The 23,560-nt window shown below is 47.3% G+C and overlaps 1 protein-coding gene across 1 annotated transcript; it reads left to right on the top strand.

Moving 5' to 3' along the window:
- The first annotated feature begins 527 nt into the window (after positions 1-527).
- SCD (stearoyl-CoA desaturase) lies at positions 528-16,264 on the top strand. The gene is made up of 6 exons (XM_016220030.2): positions 528-1,023; positions 1,521-1,803; positions 5,765-5,895; positions 7,354-7,559; positions 8,935-9,167; positions 11,930-16,264. The coding sequence occupies exons 1-6, from the start codon at positions 544-546 to the stop codon at positions 12,127-12,129; spliced, it is 1,533 nt and encodes a 510-aa protein (XP_016075516.2). The 5' UTR covers positions 528-543; the 3' UTR covers positions 12,130-16,264.
- The last annotated feature ends 7,296 nt before the right edge of the window (positions 16,265-23,560 follow it).

Below are 23,560 nucleotides of genomic sequence, written 5' to 3' on the forward strand. Positions count from 1 at the left end.
TCCTCCGCCCGCGCGGAGACGGCGGGCTCGGCGGTCCCGGGTTAGCTCCGCGGAGCCGGTGGGCGGGGCAGGCCATTGTTCCGCCGCGGACCGAGGCCCCGGCGCTCGCTGGGGAGGGCGGTGGGCTTCACCGGCCCCAGGCGGTCCCGACCCCGCGGCTAAAGCCGCGTCTTTCCTCCCCACGTGTCCCGGGGAACCGCAGGGAAAGCGGGATGGAGTTGTGCGTAGTGGGCGCCCCCGTGGCTTCTCTACTGTTTTCTGCGAAACTTCCCCGGCGCCCATCCATTCGCCAAGTGCCGGGGGCCAGTCCCGGCCTGGTCCCCGTCCCCCGTTCCCGGATCGGGTCCTCTCGGTCTCCCGGAGAGAAGGCTCCCGCGCGTCTCCGCGGCCGCGGGGTGCGGGACGGAGGCCCGGCGGCCGGTGGAAGAGAGGCCGAGGGGAAGGGGCGGGAGGGGGAGCGAGGAGCTCGCGGCAGAGGGAACAGCAGATTGCGCCGAGCCAATGGCGACGGCGAACGAGGTGGCACCAAATTCCCCGTGGCCAATGACGCTCCAGAGTCTACAGAAGCCCATTAGCATTTCCCCAGGGGCAGGAGCTGCGGCGGCTGAGCCGCGGTATGTCTGCAGCATCCAGTTTTCGCGTGTCCTTCCCCTGATACCCCTTGTCCCTGTCCCCTCCCCTCCCCGCCCATGCAGGGATCCCACGGCGAGCCGACTCTGCGCACTTTGCCCCTGTTGGCAGCCAATAAAAGGAGTCCGAGGAAATACGGGACACTGCCATCCTCGGCCAGCTCCAGCCTTTAAGTCCCCAGCCTCGGCTGCTTCACACGCAGTGGGTCGGGTCGGACATCCATCCGGCGCGCACGGCGGCAGGAGGATCCCGAGCGCAGCGCCCCGCGAACGGGCTCAGCCACCGCGACCTCGCCGCTGCCCGGCCGCCCGAGCCCGCTCCGCAGCCTCAGCCCTGGGACGGCGACCCCAGCGTCCGAGAGCCCAGATGCCGGCCCACTTGCTGCAGGAGGAGGTGAGTTTCGCGGCGCGGGCTCCCACCCCGCGGGGCCGCGCCGCTGCGCTTCTCGGTGCCGCGTGGATGGAGGAGTGGAGACCTCCGCCGAGGGCAGAGCCATCTTTTGCGAGTTGTGCCGCCTTCGTTTGTTGGGAACGTGCATTGTAATTTGGTTACTTGGTTTCCGAACTTTTTGTTTCTTAAGCTTAACCGAAAAACCGGGTCGTGCCGATACCCCCCTGCATGCCTGCGGGGGTTCCTTTGTGTGTTCGGAGGGGTGAAAGTGTTTCGCTCCTTCCTATTGCCCCTTCACCTCGAGGTTTCACCCCCCCCCCATCTGCACGGTTCCTGGGGACTTCCTTCCTTCCCTCCGGGGTAGACCCCGCCTTCAGTTAACCTGGGTATTGGGGCTGGGTCTGCGCTAATACCCCCCTCCCCCAGCTTGGTTCGAGGGGGGCCCCTGCTGCCTCCACGTGGGCCCTCCTCTCCTGACTCCCCCTTCCTCGCCCCTGCAGATCTCCAGCTCCTACACGACCGCCACCACCATCACAGAGCCTCACTCCAGGATCCTGCAGAATGGGGAGGGCAAGCTGGACAAGAGCCTCCTACAGGCGGAAGAAGACATCCGCCCCGAGATGAAAGATGACATTTACGACCCCAGCTACCAAGACGAGAAGGGCCCGAGGCCCCAGGTCGTGTATGTTTGGAGGAACATCATCCTTATGTTTCTGCTACACTTGGGAGCCCTGTATGGCATCGTCTTGGTCCCCACGTGCAAGGTCTACACCTGGCTCTTTGGTAACCACTTTCCTTGTCTTCCTGACCCAGTACCCCAGGCTCTCTCCATGATTAATAAGATAGGAGCTTTCGAGGAACAGAGGCACCAGCCCCTCCAGGCCCAGGTTTTCCCAGAGATTTTTGTTGTTGTTGTTAATCTTCACCTGAGGATATTTTTTCCATTGCTTTTCAGAGAGTAGAAGGGAGGGAGGGGGGAGAGAGAGAGAGAGGGAGAAAACACACACAGAACTATGGATATGAGAGGGACACATGGCTGGTGCTGGTTGCCTCCCGAACCTTCCTGACTGGGGGGCAGGGTGTGAACCCGCAACCCAGGTAAATGCTCTTGACCTGGAATGGAACCTGAGACCCCTCCCTGCACAACACTCTAACCATTGAGCCACATGGGCCAGGGCGCCCAGCAATTTCTAAGAGGCTGAGTGGGCTGGGAACAGAGCCTAGGGGAACTGGGAGGCAGGAGTGGCAATGCCAGGGTCTTTCCATATGGGTGTTTGGAAGGGAGCCCAGAGATCATGCGCTGCAGGCATTGAAGTGAGTAGACCTGTACCAGAAAGACCTTTTCTGTTTCAAGCCATTTGCTTGGCTGCTTCTCCCAGCCCTGCCAACCACAAAAGAATCAAGGCCCCTACCTGGGAGGCATGGAAACATGGACGGAGACCAGTGGTTTCAGGGGGTATATGCTGAGCACACTCCTGGGACAGCAGGAGAAACTGCTCAGGAAGAGAGTAGGAGAGGGAGGAAGAGAGAGGTGGTTACCCACAAAGTTATTTGCCCTGACCCTTGGCCCACCAGCCTCCTTTGTTAGAGAGAAAGATGAAGGCTCCTGTAGGACCCAAGTTAAACAGATGTGGTCCTCTGTGACTCCCTGTAGGTTTCCAGGGCACTGTATGCACCACTCAGCATACCGTGCCTTTGAAATAAGGTTGAAGGAATGTTTCACATCCCACCCGCCATCTAGCCTGCTCCAGCCCCTGTCTCCTGATCCATGCAGTCTCTCCTTGCAGGGACAGCCAGACCAGGCCAGAAAAGAGCCCCAAACAGCCCCAGCCTTGAGGCTGCCGCAGTGAGGGAGACAGTTCCATTTCTGTCCCTGACCTGCCCTTAGCTCAGTGTTTTCAGGGATCCATGGGTATGAGCTGATAGCAGGGCCCTGCCCCCTGGAATCACACATGCGCTTTGCAGGCATTTTCACCTCTGCCACCATAAGCCTGAGTTGGGGAGGGGAGAGCAGGGAACTCTAAAGAGCTGGGGGCCCCACATTGCCACTCTCTGAGGGTAGTGAGCCAAAACTCTCTCCAGAAAACAACCTTAGGGTTTCCAGAGTAGTCTCAGGTGTGGGGTGCCTGCTGAGAGCTGTACTCCTGGAGGCTAGTTATATAGAAGGGCTGGTAGGCCAAGTTTTAGCTGATTCTCCTAGGACCTCTTACATCTAAAGGTGTTGGGATCTGGTCCCTAGAGTTTCATGCTGGGAAATCCTCTCAGACAGTAAAATGCAACTGGGTAGCTCCCCTCTCTCAGGATCTCAGTCCTTCCAGGTACAAACTAGAACAACAGTACTTTTTTAGGATCAGGAAGGTAGTGGTCCTTAGGTTACAGGTGTGTCATTGCTAGGGCTGGCCAGGCACCGGAAATCAGTTCTTCTGCGGACCAGGAACGACTTTTCTGTTTGGGAGGGGAGGGGCACATCTGTTCTCCAGCCCCTCTGAGAACGCAGCCCAACTTCCCTTGCAGCATGAGGATTCCCCAGGGAAATTGTGGGCTCTGCTCCCCACCCCTCCTCCCCCAAAGAGGAGCCTTCACAGGTAGCTTTGTTGCGGGCAAGCCCCTTCCAGCCTCAGCACTCCCTGTAGGTCTGGTTAAGTCCAGAGTCTGGCCAGGCTGCTTCTGCTTGCTCCGCACCCTCGGCTGCTGGTGCAGGGGGCAGAGTTCGGTCCCCAAACCAAGGCTGTGCTCACTACCTTTTTGTGCCCCGCCCATTAGTGTGCACAGTGCCTTTGGACAGAGAATTGTGGCACACAGAGACTGGATGGTGACCATTCGTATACTCCTTTCCCTGGGCCCTGTGGTAGACCATCCTGATAGGGGGATATCAGCACTCCTCTGTCTATCCCCAAGGACAGTGTTAAATTAGCAACTGGTTGTGATTGCAGCATTTCTCGTGACCGAGCAATTTAGAGAGCCTCCCAGAAGGGCCCTTAGGGGTAGGCTGAAGGGATATCTCTGGCAACACTGTAGGCCAGGGAGCAAAACTTCTGTCTCTTAGGGCCAAAGCCATGAGATTTTGCTTACCCATCAATTTGGACATTAGAGAAGAATGAGCCTCCTAGTTGATAGGCTTAGAGGTATTGATGGAAAAGGCACCAGAGTGCCTGGGTCCTTTTTCCAATTCCCCCATTAATAAGAGTATCTCCCGTGCTTTCTGAGTTAACTCGCTAGGCTCATCTGTGGCCTGAAACAGCCCCAGTAGCTTCCTTGGTCCTGAGCCTTCTGCTTTCATGCCCAAAGCCGTTTTTCATTCTTTTTGATTCGTGTGCTTGTGGCTCAGCTGTCATTTTCCCAGGTGCAGATGCAGGCAGATTTTGCATCTGGGAAGATACTTGCCACATGGCTCGGGGCCAGCAAGTCACAGCGCAAAGGGATTAGAGACAGAACTTCCACTGGGATAGACTCTGGCTCCACGGCTGTCCTCGGGATCCTGTAGGAGGGGACGGGGGGAGGAACATAGGGCAGGGCAGAGGAGGGGGCTGTTTAGGCAACTGCTATCTATGGCTCTAGAAGAACACAGAACAATTTGTTACAATGTGTGGTGTCTCCAACTGCAACTAAATTCTGTGGCCACTGAGGATCCATTGTTTCTAGCTGTTTTCCTAGGAATGAAACATTGTCAACAGTCAACTGCTTTCCCAAGGCCTCACTTAGCCCCTGCCTCCAAGAGCTACTGAACAGAGGAAGATGGGTACGCCCAGCAACCTGCTTCCCAGCTAGAGGTTATAGCTGGCACCTCCTGAGCTGGCAGGCCTCCAGGAAGGTGACGGAGGACAGTCCTGGGTGTTCCACGGACAGTTTTGAGCATATCCCACTATTGTCTAAAATTAGCCTTGCCAGAGAGTGTATGAGCTGACAGAGGGACATGGCAAAGGAGAGACACAGGAACTGTATGTGCATGTCCTGGGGAGCTGGATAGTATAGCTGGAACATGAACGCTTGTTGACAGAAATCCTAGTTTCAAACCATGGCTCCACTTCTTACTGGCCTTGTGACCGTAGATGAACACAACCTCTCTGAGCATCTTTTTCTTCAACTGCAAAGTGAGGCTATTAAAGCCCATTCAGGGGATCCAGAGAATCAATCAGAGAATATAAAATTCTTGGCTAAGCTTAAGACACTGTGCAGATAGGACTTATATGCAGGGCAGATTGTCCCCTGCATATGGCCACACTGCCTGTTAAATATTGAAATGTTTTTGTACCAGTTGGTAAATAGCCATAGTTCTGAGCCCCCGAGTGTCCTCTAGAACCCAGAGCCCTTAGAATTGGTGAGTGCCCGGACCATACTGGCTGTTAAAAAATTTAAGACCACCCTTGTTTATGGGTCCTAAACTCCGCAGGAGTAGTCTGTGGTCCTTAAAATTTAGGGGAAGCTTAGCTGAAGATCAAAGGAGATGGGACCTGGGATAATGTTCCTCATCACTGAGAGTGACTGGGTAGCAAGTGCTCCCTTCTCTCTCTTGCCTTCCCAAAGTTCCTGGAACTCCTTAGCTTATTCCATTTCCTAGGTGGAAAAGATGGGAGGTGATGGTATTTTTCAAGTAATAAAATCAGAGAGACCTAAGAGACCAAGGTGTCTCTGTACTTCAGGGAAAAGCAGATCCTCACCGGAAGCCTCTGAAGACACAGCCAACATAGAGAAACCAAGTAAATGTTTTCCAGATTATTGACCTCTCACTGTTTCTGCCTGGCAGCGTTTCTCTATTACCTAATCAGTGCCCTGGGCATAACAGCAGGAGCCCATCGCCTGTGGAGTCACCGGAGCTACAAAGCTCGGCTGCCCCTGCGGCTCTTCCTGATCATCGCCAACACAATGGCTTTCCAGGTAGGAAGCCAGCTCTGCTCAGCTCTTCCCTCCACTCCCTCAATGGTCGGGGGCAGATGGAGGAGATCAGCACTTGGAGAGGAGCAACACCTGGACAGCCATTTCACTCTCCTCTCTCCTGTGGTCACCTCCAGTGCAGGCCCAGTCCTGAAGTCCATAAAGCGTGAGCATACTTCTGAGTCACTAGGAAAGGGAAATAGGAGATAAATTGGAAATACTCTGTTCATCCTAAGGTTCCTCTGTTATCGCACATTCTGGTTGTTGAGGTCCTTCATCTTTAGGGGCTACAATGCACTAGCCTTAGGTTATGATGCTGGTTTCCTGGGCAGACACTGGACAATAGATTCACCATTTTAGGTGAATATCTTAGGACTCCACCATGATGGGACTGAGTGGATGTTTCACAGACTCAGGAATTCTCTTGTTTTCAAGTGATAAGATCAAACACTTACAGCCCTGAATGTGTGCCTGGTACTATTCTAAGCGCTTGACATAGATAACCTTATTAAATCCTCGTAGGAGGCAGGGACTGTTCTTATTCCCATTTCATAGATGACAGAATTATGCCACTGAAATGTTAGGGAGACCAACATTATGGTCCTATCTTAGGCCACCAGGCTGGCTAAGTCAAGTATGGATGTTTGTTGAGGCAGAAAGTTTATAGCAGAGAGAGAATGAAGGAAACTGGGGGGTGGGAACTCATAGCTATTAAGTGGTGGCAATGGGCAAAGGATAGCATGTGATGTGGGGCTTGGCTTGGAGCAGAGGGGGAAAAGGGGGGGCAACCAAATTTGTTCCCTTCCTCATGGCAATATTCTAGGTACTTACCGTAGTTATATAACCATCTGTGCCAAAGGACTTAATACCTGCTCCTGATATTGGGGCAAAGATAAGGGATATTAACCCGTTCTTTAAGGGCTGAAAAGAGGTCCCAGAGGAGCCCAGAGGTTATTTGTGAGTGTGGCCAAGCTTGTGATTTATGTCTGGCCTTGCTGAGTTGCGATCTGTCTCTGGCCAAGGCATTGGAATGGAGCTCCCTGAAGCTTCATCCACTGACCCCGGTCCCCAGGACGAGAGGCTGCCTGCCTTGTTCCCCCTGCCCAGGATTAGGCACCCATAAAGACCTTTTCCAACATTTCTTGCTCGAAGAATGCAATGTTCTCTCCTAATGAAGCTGTCTGAGCTCTGTGATCTACCTCCATTCTGCTCTCTGTGTAACCTTCATGAAGCATCCAGGCCTATCCATGTGGTCCTAGGACTTTAAGTTGCTTTTCCACTTAAGCTCCAGTGTCAAGTTGGGGGGGAAGCGGAGGGAACTCCATGACCCTCCTTTGGTGCCCGGGTTCCTGGGTATTTTGCGAGGTTGGGCTGAGAGCCATGGGCTCTTGAAGATGCCTACCCATTGGGATTCCCCTAAGGGGTGTCTCTCCTCCACTACATTCTTCTCTGTCCCTCCAGAATGATGCTTACGAATGGGCCCGAGATCACCGTGTTCACCACAAGTTTTCAGAAACAGATGCTGATCCTCACAACGCCCGACGTGGCTTTTTCTTCTCTCACGTGGGTTGGCTGCTTGTGCGCAAACACCCAGCTGTCAAAGAGAAGGGTAGCTTGCTAGACTTGTCTGACCTAAAAGCCGAGAAGCTGCTGATGTTCCAGAGGAGGTGAGTGGAGTGGTGATGGAACTGGGCACCTGGTATTTGGGGAGCCCCCCCTTTTTTCTCCTTATAAACATAAGCTGAGAAATTTACTGGGTTTATATATTCAAAATCAGAATTTAAAACGCCTAATTTTTAACAACCCCCAAGTCCACCGCCGTAGACTATTGTTCTTTCTGAGCTATCTTAATTAAACCAATTAAATTCAACAAATGTTTATTGACCTAGGAAGCCATGGATACGAAAACGACTGTGTCATAGTCCTTACCCTAAAGGAGTTTATAGCCTAAGAGGCATGAAGGATATGGAGAATGCATAGTGGGGAACAGCAGGGAAGGGTTTGTGAAGAAAGTAGTTTTGGAATCCACTGATGGGCAGAGATTTTCACAGGTGTAGGGAGAGGGAGAAACAGTACAAACAGAACAGAATGCGCTAAAGCCTGAAGTATGTTCCAGCAACGTAGTCCTTTCGCTTGAAGTATAGGGTGTGGTAGGATTAAGACTGGAGAGGGAGGCTGGTGCCATTCTTGTAGGACCTCAGAAGCAGGCTCCGGATTTAACTCGATAGGCAACAGGAAACCATTCCACGTTTTTGGAGTGGGAATGTGTCGCGGTGGGAGGCACGCTTCAGAGAGATCACGCTCATGACAAGTGAAGAGACCGTTGGCGAAGGGGGTGAAAAGCAGGGAGCGAAGGGAGGGAGCGAGGATTCGTTAGGGAAGCAGCGGCCAGAATGGAAAGGAGTTGGATGATATAAGAGCCTAAGGCTCGACCGCCGAAGAGATGCAGGAAATCAAGTCAGCGGCCTGGTCTACACTTGAGAGACTGAATTATGAGTCAGGGCCTCCTGCAGAGGATCAGAGACCTGCAGGCATCAAAGATCCTGAGGGGAAAGAAGGGGAAGGATTATAGGATGGCTGGCAGGAAATGGAGGCGAGACACTAAACATGGGCTCTGCAGAGAACACTGACAGGGAAGAGAGAGAAGCCCAAAGGCGGAATGGAAAAACAGCCTGGCAGGAGAACTCAGTGTACTCGTTTGCAACCTGGACCTCGCCTGTCTTACCCACATGGAATTATGCTATAGTAAAAAAAAAGAGCAATGAATTTGGAATCAGATGACCAGCATTCCAATTCTTGTTCCACTGGTTCCTCGTGGTGCAATCCTAGAAAAGTCACTTAACCCCTCATTACCTCATCTTAAAAGTCAGATAATAACACAGCATTCTCACAGGATTTCCCACCCCATCCCTCCTGCTCTGTTTCCTGCCACACTGTCCTCACAATGTAGAAGGAAAGAGACAGCCCAACCCTGATGACGATGGCAATGGGCTAGGTCCCAGGCCTCTGTCCGCTGACTCGGCACCTGGTCTCTCGATGTAGGTATTACAAGCCCGCCGTCCTGCTGATGTGCTTCATCCTGCCCACGTTTGTGCCCTGGTATTTCTGGGGTGAAACTTTTAAACACAGCTTGTACGTCGCCACGTTCTTGCGGTATGCCATTGTGCTCAACGCCACCTGGCTGGTGAATAGCGTCGCCCACCTCTACGGATATCGCCCTTACGACAAGAACATTAACCCCCGGGAGAACATCCTGGTCTCGCTGGGAGCTGTGGGTAAGTGGGCAGTGCGCCCCAAGACTGCATCGAGTGGTCTGCTGTTTTGGGTATTAGACCGGGAACCAGAAAAACCAGATTAACTTGTTTTATGACCTCTCTCTATGTGTTTTCCTACTCTTAAATTAAGGGGCAATATATTAGAAAACTCTTGAGAGCCAGGTAACAAGTCTTATATAAAAAGGAAAGGGTAAAAAATAACAACGGCTTTGATTCCAGGTTCTAAAACAATCCCCAAACGCACCGCAAATGAGCTCCTTTGGGCTTCCCTTTTGCCAGTCACCTCTGGGCTGGGCTGCAGTCTGGCTTGAGGCAGGGAATGTATAAACGGAACTATAGGGTCCTCTGGATGGCTGGTGTGCCTAGTGGTTTATATTTAAATATGCCATATAAAATGTAGAATTAATACTTGTCATTTAATTCAGGAAACTTTTATCTTTCTGCTGTATTCAGATAGGCCCTGCTTGCAGTGTAAGCCTTGCCTCACTGCCTGGTGATGCTGATCTGAAGGACAGCAGAGCAGCTGTTGGTGGCCCTTTCCCACCACCTGCCGTTCTTGTCTCCTGTCCTGGATTTCTCTCTCTTCTGCTTTATTCTATGCCGGGAACGCCCCCTGCCCCCAGTATGCCTTAGGGACCCCCTGCTAAAGCAGTTAGTTTGATCACAAGTGCCTGCTGGCTGATCTAACGCTGGCTAGTCATGAAATTATTCGTTTCTATAATTTGAGTCCTAATAGCCAGAGTCCGGGACAGCAGGGTTCTACTATCTGTCTCCATTTTTTTTTTTTTTCTGTCACTGTTTTCAACCAAATAGGAGTTAGCTTTCCTTAAGCAAACCCAGCGACCCCTTCCTCACCGGTGATCAGTACCGTTGGCCACCCGCTACATCTAGGAACCTCACTGTTCCACGTGTTTATGCACGTCCTGGCCTAAATTCACTTTTTCCTCTTTAAAATCTTCCTTCGTCGTCTCCATCCTGACCGTCTTTATGAGTACTATCTGTCCTCAAAGTGTTTGGGGTTTTTTCACATCTCTTTTTAACTTTCACGCCTCTCCCTCGTCTTTTCAGGCAGCTTGTACCATTGCGCATGTCCTCACTCTGAACCATGTTTGAAACACACCACCTAGGCCACGGAAGTCTAGGATTTTCATAGAAATGGAAGTTTCTGGAATGTGATTTGCCCTGTATACTGCAAATGGATCTTTAGTGAGCTTCCCAGCTGCAGCCTCTTTCTGACCACCCGTCCGTTCAGAGTGGCTCCCTTGTGGAAAAAAGAAAAACAACAACGCGGCTCCCAGCATCTTCCTTTGCCTGTTATTTATTTCTCTGTACCTGCAGCTTTCCTCTGTTATCACCTCGCTCTTTGTTCTCCAGCTCGCTTCCTGCCTTCCTAATCTTTTCTTCTTGAATTGCCTTCCCCACGGTCACATGTTCATCTTCTTTCTGCCAAAGCTGACCTCCCTGGAGCTTTTCTTGGGCCATATCTTGCTGCCCCAGTTGCAAAGTCTTGTCCTTCTTCTATCCATTGTCAACACCCACCCCCCCCACCACCCACCCCACCCCCGCCGTGGCTGTGTGTGTGTCTGATTCAGTTTTAAATCTGATAAGTATAGGCCTGGTGAGTGCCCGACACAGAGCCTATTTGCAAAGCGATTTATGGAAATTAGCAATCCCGTGGCCTTTAGCCTCGGGATCATTCCACCCTCCTACTCAGTTCACACTGCGGATAATCGAGTGTCACAGAGAGGACGCGGCTGGAGGTGCCTCGCAGGGTGTCATTTACTTTGCCGGACTTCCTGGGCTTGCTCACTGTTAATGTCATTACTAGCTACTGAGGTTCTTTTATCTTCAAAGGGCTCGATGTGCGCTTTTACTAGACATTCTTTGCCTCGCTTTACCCCGGCCTTATAAGGGTCAGTATTGTTAGTGCTGAGTGCAGTTCAGAAAGAAGAGTTCTTCCAAAGGTGGAGAACTCTCTGTGGAGTTTCCGAAGTTTCATCCGTTATAGAAATCATCGTGAATCCAGAATTTTGTTTTTCCTCCATCCGAGCAGAGTGAACTGCTCATCCCAGAATCTCAGAAGCCAGAGCGAGTATCTAAGCACTTTGGGTCCGGCTCCCTCGGAGAGCTTCTGTTTTATCTGCATCACCACCACACCAGGGTCAAAACTCAGAGAACTTGAAGTCAGAGAATCTACTGAACCAGTAGTGGCCGAGGACAATCGAGCCCCTGGGCTGGGCCTCCTTCCTTCTGACTTCTGGATGTTGCTGTCCGACTCTGTTGGCGTCTCTCACACTTGGAGGTGGTACCAGGGCAGGCGCACTCCTTGGCTCACCTTTCTATGAAACACAACAAAAGTTCTTCATTCTGGACTCTCCTCTCCCCACCCTAACATGCACAGACACACAGAGCCTTGAGGATCTCAGACCAATATTTAGTGAAGCCCTGGAATTTTCCAATCTAAAATCCATTTCCAGTGATAGCAGTTTCTTTTAAGTCATCTTATCCTCTGAGAGAAACTGCCAGTCCCCCTCACCCAAGGGCTCCCAGCCAGCCATGGGTGCCTCCCCATCCATTTCTTAAGAAGCCTCTGAAGGGATCTGTTTGGTTCAGAGTAGAAGAGACTGGTTTCACTTATTCATTCAACAACAGCAGGTTTCTACTCGGTTTGAGGCACTCTGCTAGGTAACTGGTGTTCCAAGGTCAGGAAGATAACAAGTCACCGTAGGGTGTGGTAACTTCTTTCTTTGTTTCTGTTCCAGGTGAGGGCTTCCACAACTACCATCACTCCTTTCCCTATGACTACTCCACCAGTGAGTACCGCTGGCACATCAACTTAACCACGTTCTTTATCGATTGCATGGCTGCCCTCGGCCTGGCTTATGACCGGAAGAAAGTGTCCAAGGCGGCCGTCCTGGCCAAGATTAAAAGAACTGGAGATGGAAGCTACAAGAGTGGCTGAGTTTGGGGTCCCTTGGTTTCCTTTCCCAAAAGCCAGCAAGGCAGAGTTTTAATGTTCTGTTTATTAACTACTGAATAATGCTACCAGGATGCTAAAGATGATGATGTTAACCCATTCCAGTACAGTATTCTTTTAAAATTCAAAAGTATTGAAAGCCAACAACTCTGCCTTCATGATGCTGAGTTCTTCTCTTCTCTGTCTTCTAGACCCATCGCCCTTTTCTTTGCTTTGGTCCTGTCACCTTCCTTTCTCTTCTCCCCGTAGCCTCCCAGACAAGCAGCTGGTAAGGCATTGTTGGGTGTCCAGCTTCTGGAGTCTAGGCAGCCTTTCTATCCGAAACTAGTGGTTCTGCCCCAGGTAACTCTTTCCTTGAACTGTTCTGAGCTTCAAGGTAGGTGGCTCAAGCTAGAGATTTGGCAAAACCTTCTGGGAAGACTCCTATTAATGATCTTCATGTCAGGCTTTTGCTAGATGGAATGGAAAAGCAACTTTATGTGGCACAAAGCTTCTAAAGCAGGTAAATTGTCAGGGGAGAGAGTCAGCATGCACGGCATGATTGATGAGTAAGGATGGGGTGAGGTGGGAAACAAAGCAAGAAGCTCCTGATGTGAGCAAACATATAGCTGCCTGCCTAGTGAGGACATGGAGCCCCCACACAGCGTGCTTCCTTTCTCTCCTGACTCCGAGTAGGGAATGGCCGTGGAGCTTGGCAATGCTAGAACACAAAAGCAAATCTTAGGTCCCAAGGGACTGTAGGCTGAGGATAGAGAAGAAGCATTTAGTTTGTAGTACAAGTGGTCTTTGATGGAGATTTATTTTTTCTTTAATAACAGAAAGATTTATTTCATATATCAGGAAGTCTTGAGGTTGGTTGTTTCCAGAATTGGTGAATCCAATCGCTCATGGAATCATCAAAATTCTTTCACCTTTCTGCTCTGCCATCTGACCCTTGGGATATGGGTCAGCTCCACTCATAGTAATAAGGTGGCTGCAGCATTTCAGACATCCAAAAAAGGAATGCATTGGTGGTATCACGGTGAGCATTCCAAAAAAGGAAGGATTTTAGGAGGTAGGTCAAACAAATATATATATATATATACAGATATACTTTGCTTAGAATATGAAATAATTCACTCAGAGTATTTTCCTCTGAAAGAGGAATGCTTGAAGAAGAGGAAGAGTTAGGTGGGTTGTCTACTTTGCCCCCACTATTGGACAGGGGATAGAGAGGTTGAGGAACAGGGTCTGTAGGCAGTTCCTGAGACTTGACTTTACAGAAGAAGGACTTTGAGAATGCATTGTCTGGGGATATGGATTTGGAAGCTTACTGAGTAAGTTATTGGATGTCCTAATAGGAAAGCTGGTTATCCAAACAAGTTAGTTCTTAGGTTCATTCATTGACTCCTATTTCTCCTTGGAATAAGTAAAAACTAGAAGGCTTCTCACTACAGTGTTAGGCTATTTCACTCATTTATTCTCTGTTAACATCTAGCCCAGTGATTTTCAACCTTTTTCGTCTAATGACACATGTAAACTAATTACTAAAATTCTGCAGCACACCAAAAAATATTTTTACTGATCTAACAAAACAAAAAAAGGTATAATTTTGATTCAGTCACACCGGATGGCCATTGTTGTGTTGGCTGTTGTCATTTTTTAATTTGACAATCTAAAGGAAAAGAGGTCAGTGCCCCTGACTAAATAGTCAAGTATTATGTGTTTTAAAAATGTGGCACGCTGGTTGAAAATCGCTGATCTAGCCTAAAGTACAGGACTGCCTGGGGCCAAGCAGGAGTCTTTTAATTACTGATTATTGATTCCTGGCTCTACCCTATCTGTCCATTTCCCCTACCGGTTCTATCTATTCCCTGATGTTTTCGTTTTTCTCTGGACAGGCGGCCTCCTTTGTGTATTCAGAGGCAGTGATGGCTATTGCTGTCCAGGCAGACAGAATGCTCAGGGTCACTGAACCACTGTTTCTCTTTATAAAGTTGAGCTAGCTGCCACTCCCACTTGGCCTCCAGAGTCTCTCCACCTCCACCCCTGTAATCCCCCTACCACACTGATGACTGAAGACAAGGTTGGCAAACCCTACCAGAAACACCCCTGGCTCAGGCGCTCTCTCATGAGGCACAGCCAAGCCGAATGCTTGCATCATGCCAGTGAGCCAGCCATGGAGCAAAAGAGAGTTTGTTTTCAGTCTCTTCTGTCTGGGTCAGAACCAGAGAACATACTGGATGCCCCCTGCTTGCTTATTTACCCTGCCCAGATTTAGTCCGTGCTCCCAGCTGACTGCAATGCTGGTAGAAGTAGGAGGGAGCCTAGACTTCACTGGGAAGCACAAGAAACAAAGGCGAGTTCCAAAGTGCCTCACTTGAAAGGAGGCCCTGTTCGCTCCCTGGAGCCAGGGTACACTGCAAAGCTTTGGCTGAGACTTGGGATCTGAGATGCCGTGAACTGTGCTGAACAGCATCTCTGTTCAGCAAACTAACCAGCATTCCCCAGGACACAGCCTAGGGTAGACAATAGTGTAGAAGAGGTCTGGAAAAAAAAAAAAATCAGTGTTTTGAGAACCTTGGACCAGTCCTGTCCCTGTAACTGAGTCATCAATTCAGAAGCCTGGCTTTTCTCTATCAAGATTGGAAATGTACAATACCAAATTCTCTGTCCACTGTTGAATCCCAGTGGGGGAAGGAAGGGGAGGGCCTTTCTTCCTATATTAACTAAATAGATAGAGGCCACAGGGGTAGTATGCCTGGTCTAAAGGCATCTTCGTCTTTTGGGCTGTTCCTCTCAGTAGAAAAGAATCTAATGGAAGATCACTAGTTTTGATCTGCTGACCTGTGCACCTATCCCTGGGAAATGTCTGTTGGATAGTTTTAATTCCACAGCTCATCAGATGCCTGCTTTATAATTTATGATCAAAACCAACTTTATCTTTCTAATCATGTTCCATGGATCTGATCTATGCCATGACCCTACACAAGGTTGGACGGGGTCCTCAGGCTGAGGGCCCCAGTGTATATGGGGGGGGGGTCTGCTGAGTAAGGAACACTTTTCAAGATTCTAAAGCTGAATTCAAATAATTCATTAATGATCCAAAAACTCAGATCTGATCAAGTCTGAATTTCTAACAGTCTTTGCTTTGTGGGTATGCTGACAACTTATTTGGGTGCCTTACATCTTTTCTAATCAGTGTTGCATATGAGCCTGCTCTCACTCCCTCCTTGCTCCTCTGTGGAGTTCCTTTGCACCTGAGAGCCTACAGAAGTGGCTGGTAGAAAAGGGGGCCTGGCTGGAGAATTATCAGTACAGCTGTTTGCAGGATTCCCTTCTGGGCTTCATTTTGGAAACTTTTCTTAGGTCTGTATTTGTTGAGTGCCCACATTTGATGGAGAGTGGAAGTAATTTGAATGCATTTGATTTATGGGGGTTTTTTTTAGGTTAAAAGATTGTTGTAGAATTTAAAATGGAAACTTTTTCTCCTTGGTTTTCTAGTATCCTGAGTATATTCTCTGTAAGTATAGCTCAAATGGGTCAGCATGAAAGGTTAAAGAAAGCAAGATGTCAACACTACCCGGGTGGTTAAGACCAAGGCCTCTCCTACCACTGTGCCACTGACTTGCTATGTGACCCTGGGCAAGTCACTTAACAATAATGTGCCTCAGTTTTCCTTCTGTTAAAATGGGGATAATAATACCTACCTCAAAGGGCAGTTTTGAGGTGTGACTAATGCTTTTTACAAAGCATTTTGGGATCCTTCAGCAGAGAAATTCTCTTAAGTCCTGAGTATTTTTATAGTAGCAGTATCCACCATGAATTTGTGTCCACTATGAACCATGTGTCCCAGATGCTATCATTAATCTATATGGTTTTCTCTGAGAAATTGAATAAATCCATTGGATAAGTGGTGGATAACTAGCCAGACAAAATTTGAAAATGCATAAACTCATTGCCATGGAAACATGCACAGGATACCTTTTCCTTAATTGGGTGGGATTTTTCCCTTTTTATGTGGGATAGTAGTTATTTGTGACCTAATAATAATTTTGGAATAATTTCTATTAATAACTCTGAAGCTAGTTGTACTTATCTAAGATTGTGTTTGTTCATAATAAAAGTGAAGTGAATCTGATTGTACTGTGTCTGGGAGTTTTTTGGCTGAGATTCAAAGTCTCCTGGGACTTATCTCTATGGTACGCCATGGTATCTAGGTCCTGTTCCTGTACCTTTATGAGTAAAAAAAAAAGTAAAAGCTACAAAGATTGACTCATACCCCAGTAATCCACCCTGTCCTTCCTAAAGGTAACTTTAGGTTAAATTCAGTCTTGGCAGCAGGAAACCAGGAGTCTGCTGCCATTAAACCAAACACATTAATACCAGCTGATACTTTGGCCCTGGGGAAATGCCAGGTCTCTTGTGTGTCATATGGTCACAGGGACCCTAGAGGAAGTTAGCAGCAGGAAAAACACTCTGGGAAAGCAGGTTTTTATCACCAACCTAGGCTGAGCAGTCCAGGTCATTCCTCCAAAATGTAGTCCAACCCTGGAACAACGTGGCTTCCTGGAAATGCTGATTAACAGCAGCAGGAAGAAAGGAGAAACAGTCCAAGGGAAGGTCTGCAGATTCCTGGGATAGAGGTAATCATAAGGTGGAAAAGGCTTTCACTTTTACTACTTTATCTGAGAATCCTCATGTGGAAAAGAGAAGGGGGGCTTTTTACAACTGGAAGCTGCATCTTCCAACAAGGGCCATCTTGACAATACCTAGGCTTCTGAGTTTCCTAGAACCAACTCCCCTCACTTTCTCATGTAAAGTTGCCCTCACCTTAAACAAGAAGCGAGATTCAGGTTAATTCAGTGCATCCAAAATCAACTATATTCATTGAGGTCTTGCCAGACAATAATTTAAGTTGGCTTTCCACCTCTTTCCTTGTTTTGCTTAAAATATTCAGGCTGGACCTTTTTTTTTCTTCCTGTTCTATAATTGCACTGTTCCTTCCAAGTCTGTTTTATTTCCCATTAACCTACATCCAAGTTAAATAATTTATCCTTACTAAGCCCTGCTGTTTTTCATTTCCTCCTGTTTTATACCTGGCTGTCCTCCCTCTGGTTAAACATACTTCTACATTTCCTTCAGATGTTCTGTATCTTATGTTTGTTATTTCACTCTGGGCCTGTTGTTTTCTTTTATTACTATCTGCAAAAATTCCACAAAGGAAGAGGAAAGGGAAGAACGCCTAGAACTTAATTGGTATGTTCAGTTGAGTTCAAGCTTGAGAGGGAAAGGGAATTATGATTTTACCGTTAAGGGTACATTGTAAAACAGCACTTGCGGGCAAAGTAATGAGCTCTTGTTTTTGACATGTTTTATATGGAAATAGAAAGAGGTTAAGGCTCTACTTAATAATCAAGGTTTAACCATGGGACAGAGGATAAAAAGTAATTTAAGAAAATAATGTGAAAGAGCACAGAAGTGAAATTCCTGATGCCCAATGGCCACCAGTTTTCCCTAGAGGAAAGACCAAGATAGTCCCTAAACATACGCCTGCCAGGGCACGAAAAGAACTAAAGGCACCCAGATCGAAAAGGAAGAAGTAAAACGATCTCTGTGTGCAGATGACATGATTTTGTTTATTTAAAAACCTTACAGAACCCACCCAAAAAGCTATTAGAACTAATAGACAAGTTCAGTAAGGTTGCAGGGTACAAGGTCAATATACAAAAATCAACTGTATTTCTATAAACTAGAAATTAATAATATGCAAATGAAGTTAAAAGAATTCCATTTATAGCTTCGAAAAGAAGAAAGTGAATAGAAATAAATCTAGCAGAAGAAGTACATAAGAATGGCACACTGTCAACTACAAAGTGTTATAGAATTTAAAGAAGACCTAAATAATGGCAAGAAATCTCATGTTCACGGATTGGAATACTTGAAAGTTGGTAACACAACTCAAACTGATCTACGGATTCAATGCAATCTTTTTTTTTTAACCTCACCTGAGGATATTTTTTCCATTGCTTTTCAGAGAGAATGAGAGGGGGAGAGAGAGAGAAACATCAATGGGAGAGAGACACATTGATTGGTCACCTCCCGTACATGCCCTGATTAGGCTGGGGATCGAACCTGCAACCGAGGTTTGTGCCCTTGACTGGAATCAAACCTGAGACCCTTCAGTCGGCTGATGCTCTAGCCACTGAGCAAAACTGGCCAGGGCTCAATGCAATCCTTATCGAAGTTCCAACTGCCTTTCTTTTTTTTAATAGAAATTGACAGCTGATCCTAGAATTCACACAGAAATTCAAGGGACCCAGAATAGTCAAAACAAACTTGAAAAACGACAAAGTTGGAAGACTCACATTTCTTGATTTTTAAAATTTACTTTTGGAGGGGGGAGGGAGAGAGAGAAAAACATCGATGTGATAGCAAAATATTGATCAGCTGCCTCCTGCAGGCCCCCTACCGGGGATTGAGCCTAGAGCCTGGGCATGTGCCCTGACCTGGAATCGAATCGGCGACCTTTCTGTGTATGGAACACTGCCTACCTAGCTGAGCGACACTGGCCAGGGCTCACATTTTCCTGATATCAAAATTACTTCAAAGGGTCAGTAATGGAGACAATGTACTACAAGTATAAGGACAGGCATATACATCAATAGAATAAAATTGAATGTAAAAATAAACCCATACATTTACAGTCAGTTGATATTGACAAAGATGCCTAGACAATTCAGTGAGGAAAGGATTTTTTTCTTAATAGATGGTGTTAGGACAACTGGAAATCCACATGCAAATGAATGAAGTTGGCCCACTACCTCATATTATATACAAATATTAACTCAAAATGGATCAGCTAAAATTATAAAACTCTTAAAAAAAAACAAAGGTATAAATCTTTATAACCTTGCATTAGGCAGTGGTTTCTTAGATATGACACCAAAAACTTCAGCAACAAAAGAAAAAAATTAATTGGACTTACTCAAAATTTAAAAATTTGTGTTTTACAAGATACTATCAAGAAAGTAAAAGGACATCCCAGCTGGGTGTAGCTCAGCGGTTGAGGGCCAACCTGTGATCCAGTAGATCGTGGTTCGATTCCCAGTCAGGGCACATGCCCGGGTTGCGGGCTCCATCCACAGTAGGGGGCGTGCAGGAGGCAGCTGATCAATGACTCTCATCATTGATATTTCTATCTCCCTCTCTCCCTGTCCCTTCCTCTCTCTGAAATCAATAAAGATATATTTTTAATTAAAAAAAAATGAAAGAAAGTAAAAGGACAACCCACAGAGAGAGCATATTTGCAAGTCATATAACTGTTAAGAGACTAGTACCCAGAATATAAAAGGAATTCTTACAAAAAAGACAACTCAACTTAAAAATAGGCAAAATATTTGAAAAGACATTTCTCCAAAGAACATATACAAATTACCAATAAGCACATGCATAGATGCTCAACATTATTAGTTCTCAAGGAAATGCCAATTTGAACTATGAGATAGTACTTCATACTCACTAAAATGTTTACAATAAAAAAGACAGTTAATAACAAGTGTTGGTGAGGATGTAGAGAAGTGGGAACACTCATACATTGCTGAGGAAATCTAAAATTGTGCAGATGCTTTGGGAAACAGTTTGGCAGTTCCTCAAAAGTTTAAAACATAGAGTTACCATATGACCCAGCTACTTCTAGGTATATACCCAAGAGAATTGAAAACATATGTCCACACTTGAACATAAAAGTTTATAGCAGGATTATATACTATATAATAGCCAAAATGTAGAAACAACCTAAATGTCCATCAAGAAATGAATAAACACAATTAGTTATAGCCATATAATGGAAGATTACTAAGCCAGAAAAAAGAATGAAGTACCGATAAAACTACGACATGGATGAACTTTGAAAATATTGTTCTAAGGGAAAGAAGCCAGACACAAAGACCACATATGATATGATCCCATTTTGGGGACCCCATTTTTGGGATCATACCAAATATTGAGTGCCTAGAACAGAAAGCAAGTTGGTGGTTGCCAGGAGCTGGGGAAAGGGAATAAGAAGTGAATGCTAGTGGGCGTTTTTGGGAGGTTGATGAAAATGGTTTGCAGTTATATATTGTGGTGATGGTTGCACAACTCTGAACATGCAAAAACTGAATCATATACTTTAAAGGGTAACTTATGGGATATGAAATATATCTCAATGAAAAGTATGAGAAAAAACATTTCATGTGTTTTAATGTTTTTACCACTAATTGTAAATAGCTGAGATTCAAACCCAAATATAACCTAAAGAAACACTCCATTTTCTCTTACTTATATAATGATGTGGTCTCTAATCTCAAACTACAGGGAGACAGAGACACCAACCACATGAGAAAAGGCAAGCTGCTATAAACTAGAGAGTCTAGGCTGATTTTCTTGCTTTACCAAATTCCTCAGAAAAATCCATATACCATGTTCCACATTAGTTAAAGGGGTTGAGGCCACTGCATAAACACAGATCTAACAAACTTTTAATGCAGAAAATCCAAGTTCTGGGTGCAGTAGAACTGTGGATGCAGTGATAGCAACAACATTTACTACAAGCAGGCATTCTACAGAGTGCTTGACAGTGTGTTATCTCACTGTATTGCAAGCAGGTGATATTATTATCCCAGTTTTACTGATGAGATAACTGAGTTTACTTGGAGAGAAAGTAGCTGTGAGAGAGTAATGGTGCTATAAGCCAGCTCCAGAACAATGTCATTAGCTACTCTCTATATTGGGTGTGGAATAGATAATAAACTAGATAAGCCCAGTTTGCATAAATCTCTCATATATTCAAGTAGATGCCTGGAGATGTTTAATTATACTCAAAGGCAAAGGCTGGTTATGATGGCAGGGAGCATAAATTATGCAAAGTTAAACGGCAGAAGTGTCCTCTGTTACAGAAGAACCCAACTCACTCCACCTGATTACCCATTTTAACATTCAACCACACCTGAGTTTTAGGCTCTATTCTCAAACCGTAGAAACAGACCTGCCATTTCCTCTATACTTTTCCAAACAATACTCCACCCTTCTGTCAGGTTTTGAGATCCTTAAGGGCATCTTTTTGTTTAGAAATGTCTCCTGCACCTAAAGAAGCAGTGTTTGATAAAATTATTGAAAGGTGTCATTTTAAATTCTCTCTGCCAAGCCGTGTGAGATGTCACAGGGTGTGGTAGTGCTGACCTATAGTTAACTTTCTATGCTCTAGGCAAAGCGCTGATTCTTGTACACTGACTTTGGGGCAAATGCCACAGACCTAAATTGCAGGCTCCAAAGAGCTGAGTTTCTGTACTGGGGTTGTAAGGCGGAGCACTTCCCATTGCGGGACCCAGGCCTGTCCCTCCCCCATGCAGTCCTGCCCCGCCAGAGAGAGCTCACAAAGACCAAGTGTCTGCTGTGCTGACTCACCATGGTTCCCGGCCCAGGCTGGATGGTCTCAGAGGGGCCAAAGCGTCCTCTCCCTCCTGGCCATTTCCCATAGGAGCTGTGAGTAGCCAGGGCTATGCCTGGCTTTAAAAGATGCTGTGCCCAACGAGAGCAAATGAGCAGTGAGAAGAAAGCGAAAGTGAAAGGCAGCGGAGGGAGCAGAATTTCTCATTACTGTATTTCTACTCCTTCCTTAGAAAATTCTGGACAGCAGTAAGGATTCACCCTTCGGTGTTACATATATAAAAATTGAAGTAAAATTTACGTGACATAAAATTGACCATTTTAAAGTGACATTTAGTTCATTCACCGTGTATCGCAACCACCACCTCTATCTCGTTCCAAAACTTTTTTGTTACCCCAGTGTAGACTGTACTTGTTAAACAGTCACTCTCCGTTTTCTCTTCCCCCAGGCCTGGGCAACCACCAGGCTGTTTTCTGTCTCTATGGATTTACCTAGTCAGGATATTTTATACAAATTAATCCTACAATATACGACCTTCTGTGTCTGGCTTTTTTCTTTTAGCATAATGCTTTGGGGGCTCATCCACACGTTAGCATGTATCAGTACTTCTTTCCTTTTTATTGCCGAATAATATTTTATTGTACGTGTATAACACAACTGGTTTCTCTCTTCATCTGTCGGTGAACACTTGAGTTGTTTCCACCGTTTAGCTATTTATGAATAGTGTTGCCACGTACACTGGTGTGTATTTGAGTACATTTTCAATTCATTTGGATATATACTAGGAGTGGAGTTGCTGGGTCATGTGGCAATTCTATGTTTAACTTTTTGTGGAACCACCAAACTTTTCTACAAGTGGCTGCAGCATTTTATATTCCTGCCAGCAGTGTGTGAAGGTCATCCTTTATTTTTAACTTGAACCCTTTGTTCCTTTCCTCCTCCCTACTTCCAGGTCCCTTGGAGTAGCAGGAAAGACTCTCATCAGGCAAAACTAAGCAGCAGGAACCCTTCTAGCTTTACACTCTGCCTCCACTCTGGCCTTTTCCACAAATAGGATTCCGCAACCAGGAACAGGCAGGACAGGCTCCCATCTCCCTGCGGCACACCCACCACAGTCATTAATGTTAACCCGTAAAACCACCCTCCTCGAGCCCTCCAGCACCCCCGTCCTTGCACAGAACATGCCATTAAACCCTCTTAAATAGTCAAGGCTAAGTGCAGAAAGGAAGCAGCTGTGTGTGGAAGCTGCCAGCCCGGCTCAGCCCCGCGGGTGGGTGTTGAACTCTCAGCTCCAGCTTAAGATCTGCAGACACCACCTCCAGCCGCGTCCTGCCCTGCCCAGCCCCCTCAGCTGCAGGCCTTGCCTGTCTGGGCCTGGCTCGGCCGCAAACGTGAATGGAGACGCAGGGCCTCCCTCCGCACCTCTTCCCACCGGGGTTACTATCGGTCACGGAGCTATTTACATTTGCAACAGCCCCACAGCGCCTGACCCGGCCGGAGCCAATCAGCAGCCCGCAAGCTTGTCTGACTGCGTCTGCTCCAATCAGGAGGCGCTGCCCGGACAGCCCCTCTCTCTTTGAATGAAAGGTCGCCTGTCGCCTCTTATGCGGGGGGGCGCGGGGGGGAGCCTGACTCAGAGTTCTGCTCCCCGGGATCTAGCTCATTGTGCTCTTCCCTAGAGTGGGGAAAATGCCGAAATGTCTACCGTTCAGTTGGGCGGACGTCAGCTCCACAGAACCCCAGGAGAGGCTTGCAAAGGGACGGAGAACACTGTCCCTCCCGAGCACGTATCCAACGCTTCTCTGCTGTGAAGAAACGTAGAGGGTTTAGCCTCCCCCCTCCCTCGCTCGGGATTATCCACATGGGCTCTTAATCCACAGCTGCCTCGCTAACCGGGGCAGGACGGTAGGCAGGGCTGGTTTTCTGTGGTGTCTGCAAAGGTGCAAACGCCTATCGGGGAAGAGGCGAGGGAGCGAAGCGGCAGCAAGACGGGCCGGCACGAGGTCG

Source organism: Miniopterus natalensis, chromosome 14, assembly GCF_054644295.1.
Source record: "Miniopterus natalensis isolate mMinNat1 chromosome 14, mMinNat1.hap1, whole genome shotgun sequence".
Classification (NCBI taxonomy): domain Eukaryota; kingdom Metazoa; phylum Chordata; class Mammalia; order Chiroptera; family Miniopteridae; genus Miniopterus; species Miniopterus natalensis.

Coding starts and splice junctions, on each gene's coding strand:
- SCD (XM_016220030.2), top strand. CDS start 544: ATGACGCTCCAGAGTCTACAGAAGCCCATTAGCATTTCCCCAGGGGCA. Junction 1,024..1,520: donor CCCACTTGCTGCAGGAGGAG/GTGAGTTTCGCG, acceptor TCGCCCCTGCAG/ATCTCCAGCTCCTACACGAC. Junction 7,560..8,934: donor CTGCTGATGTTCCAGAGGAG/GTGAGTGGAGTG, acceptor CTCTCGATGTAG/GTATTACAAGCCCGCCGTCC.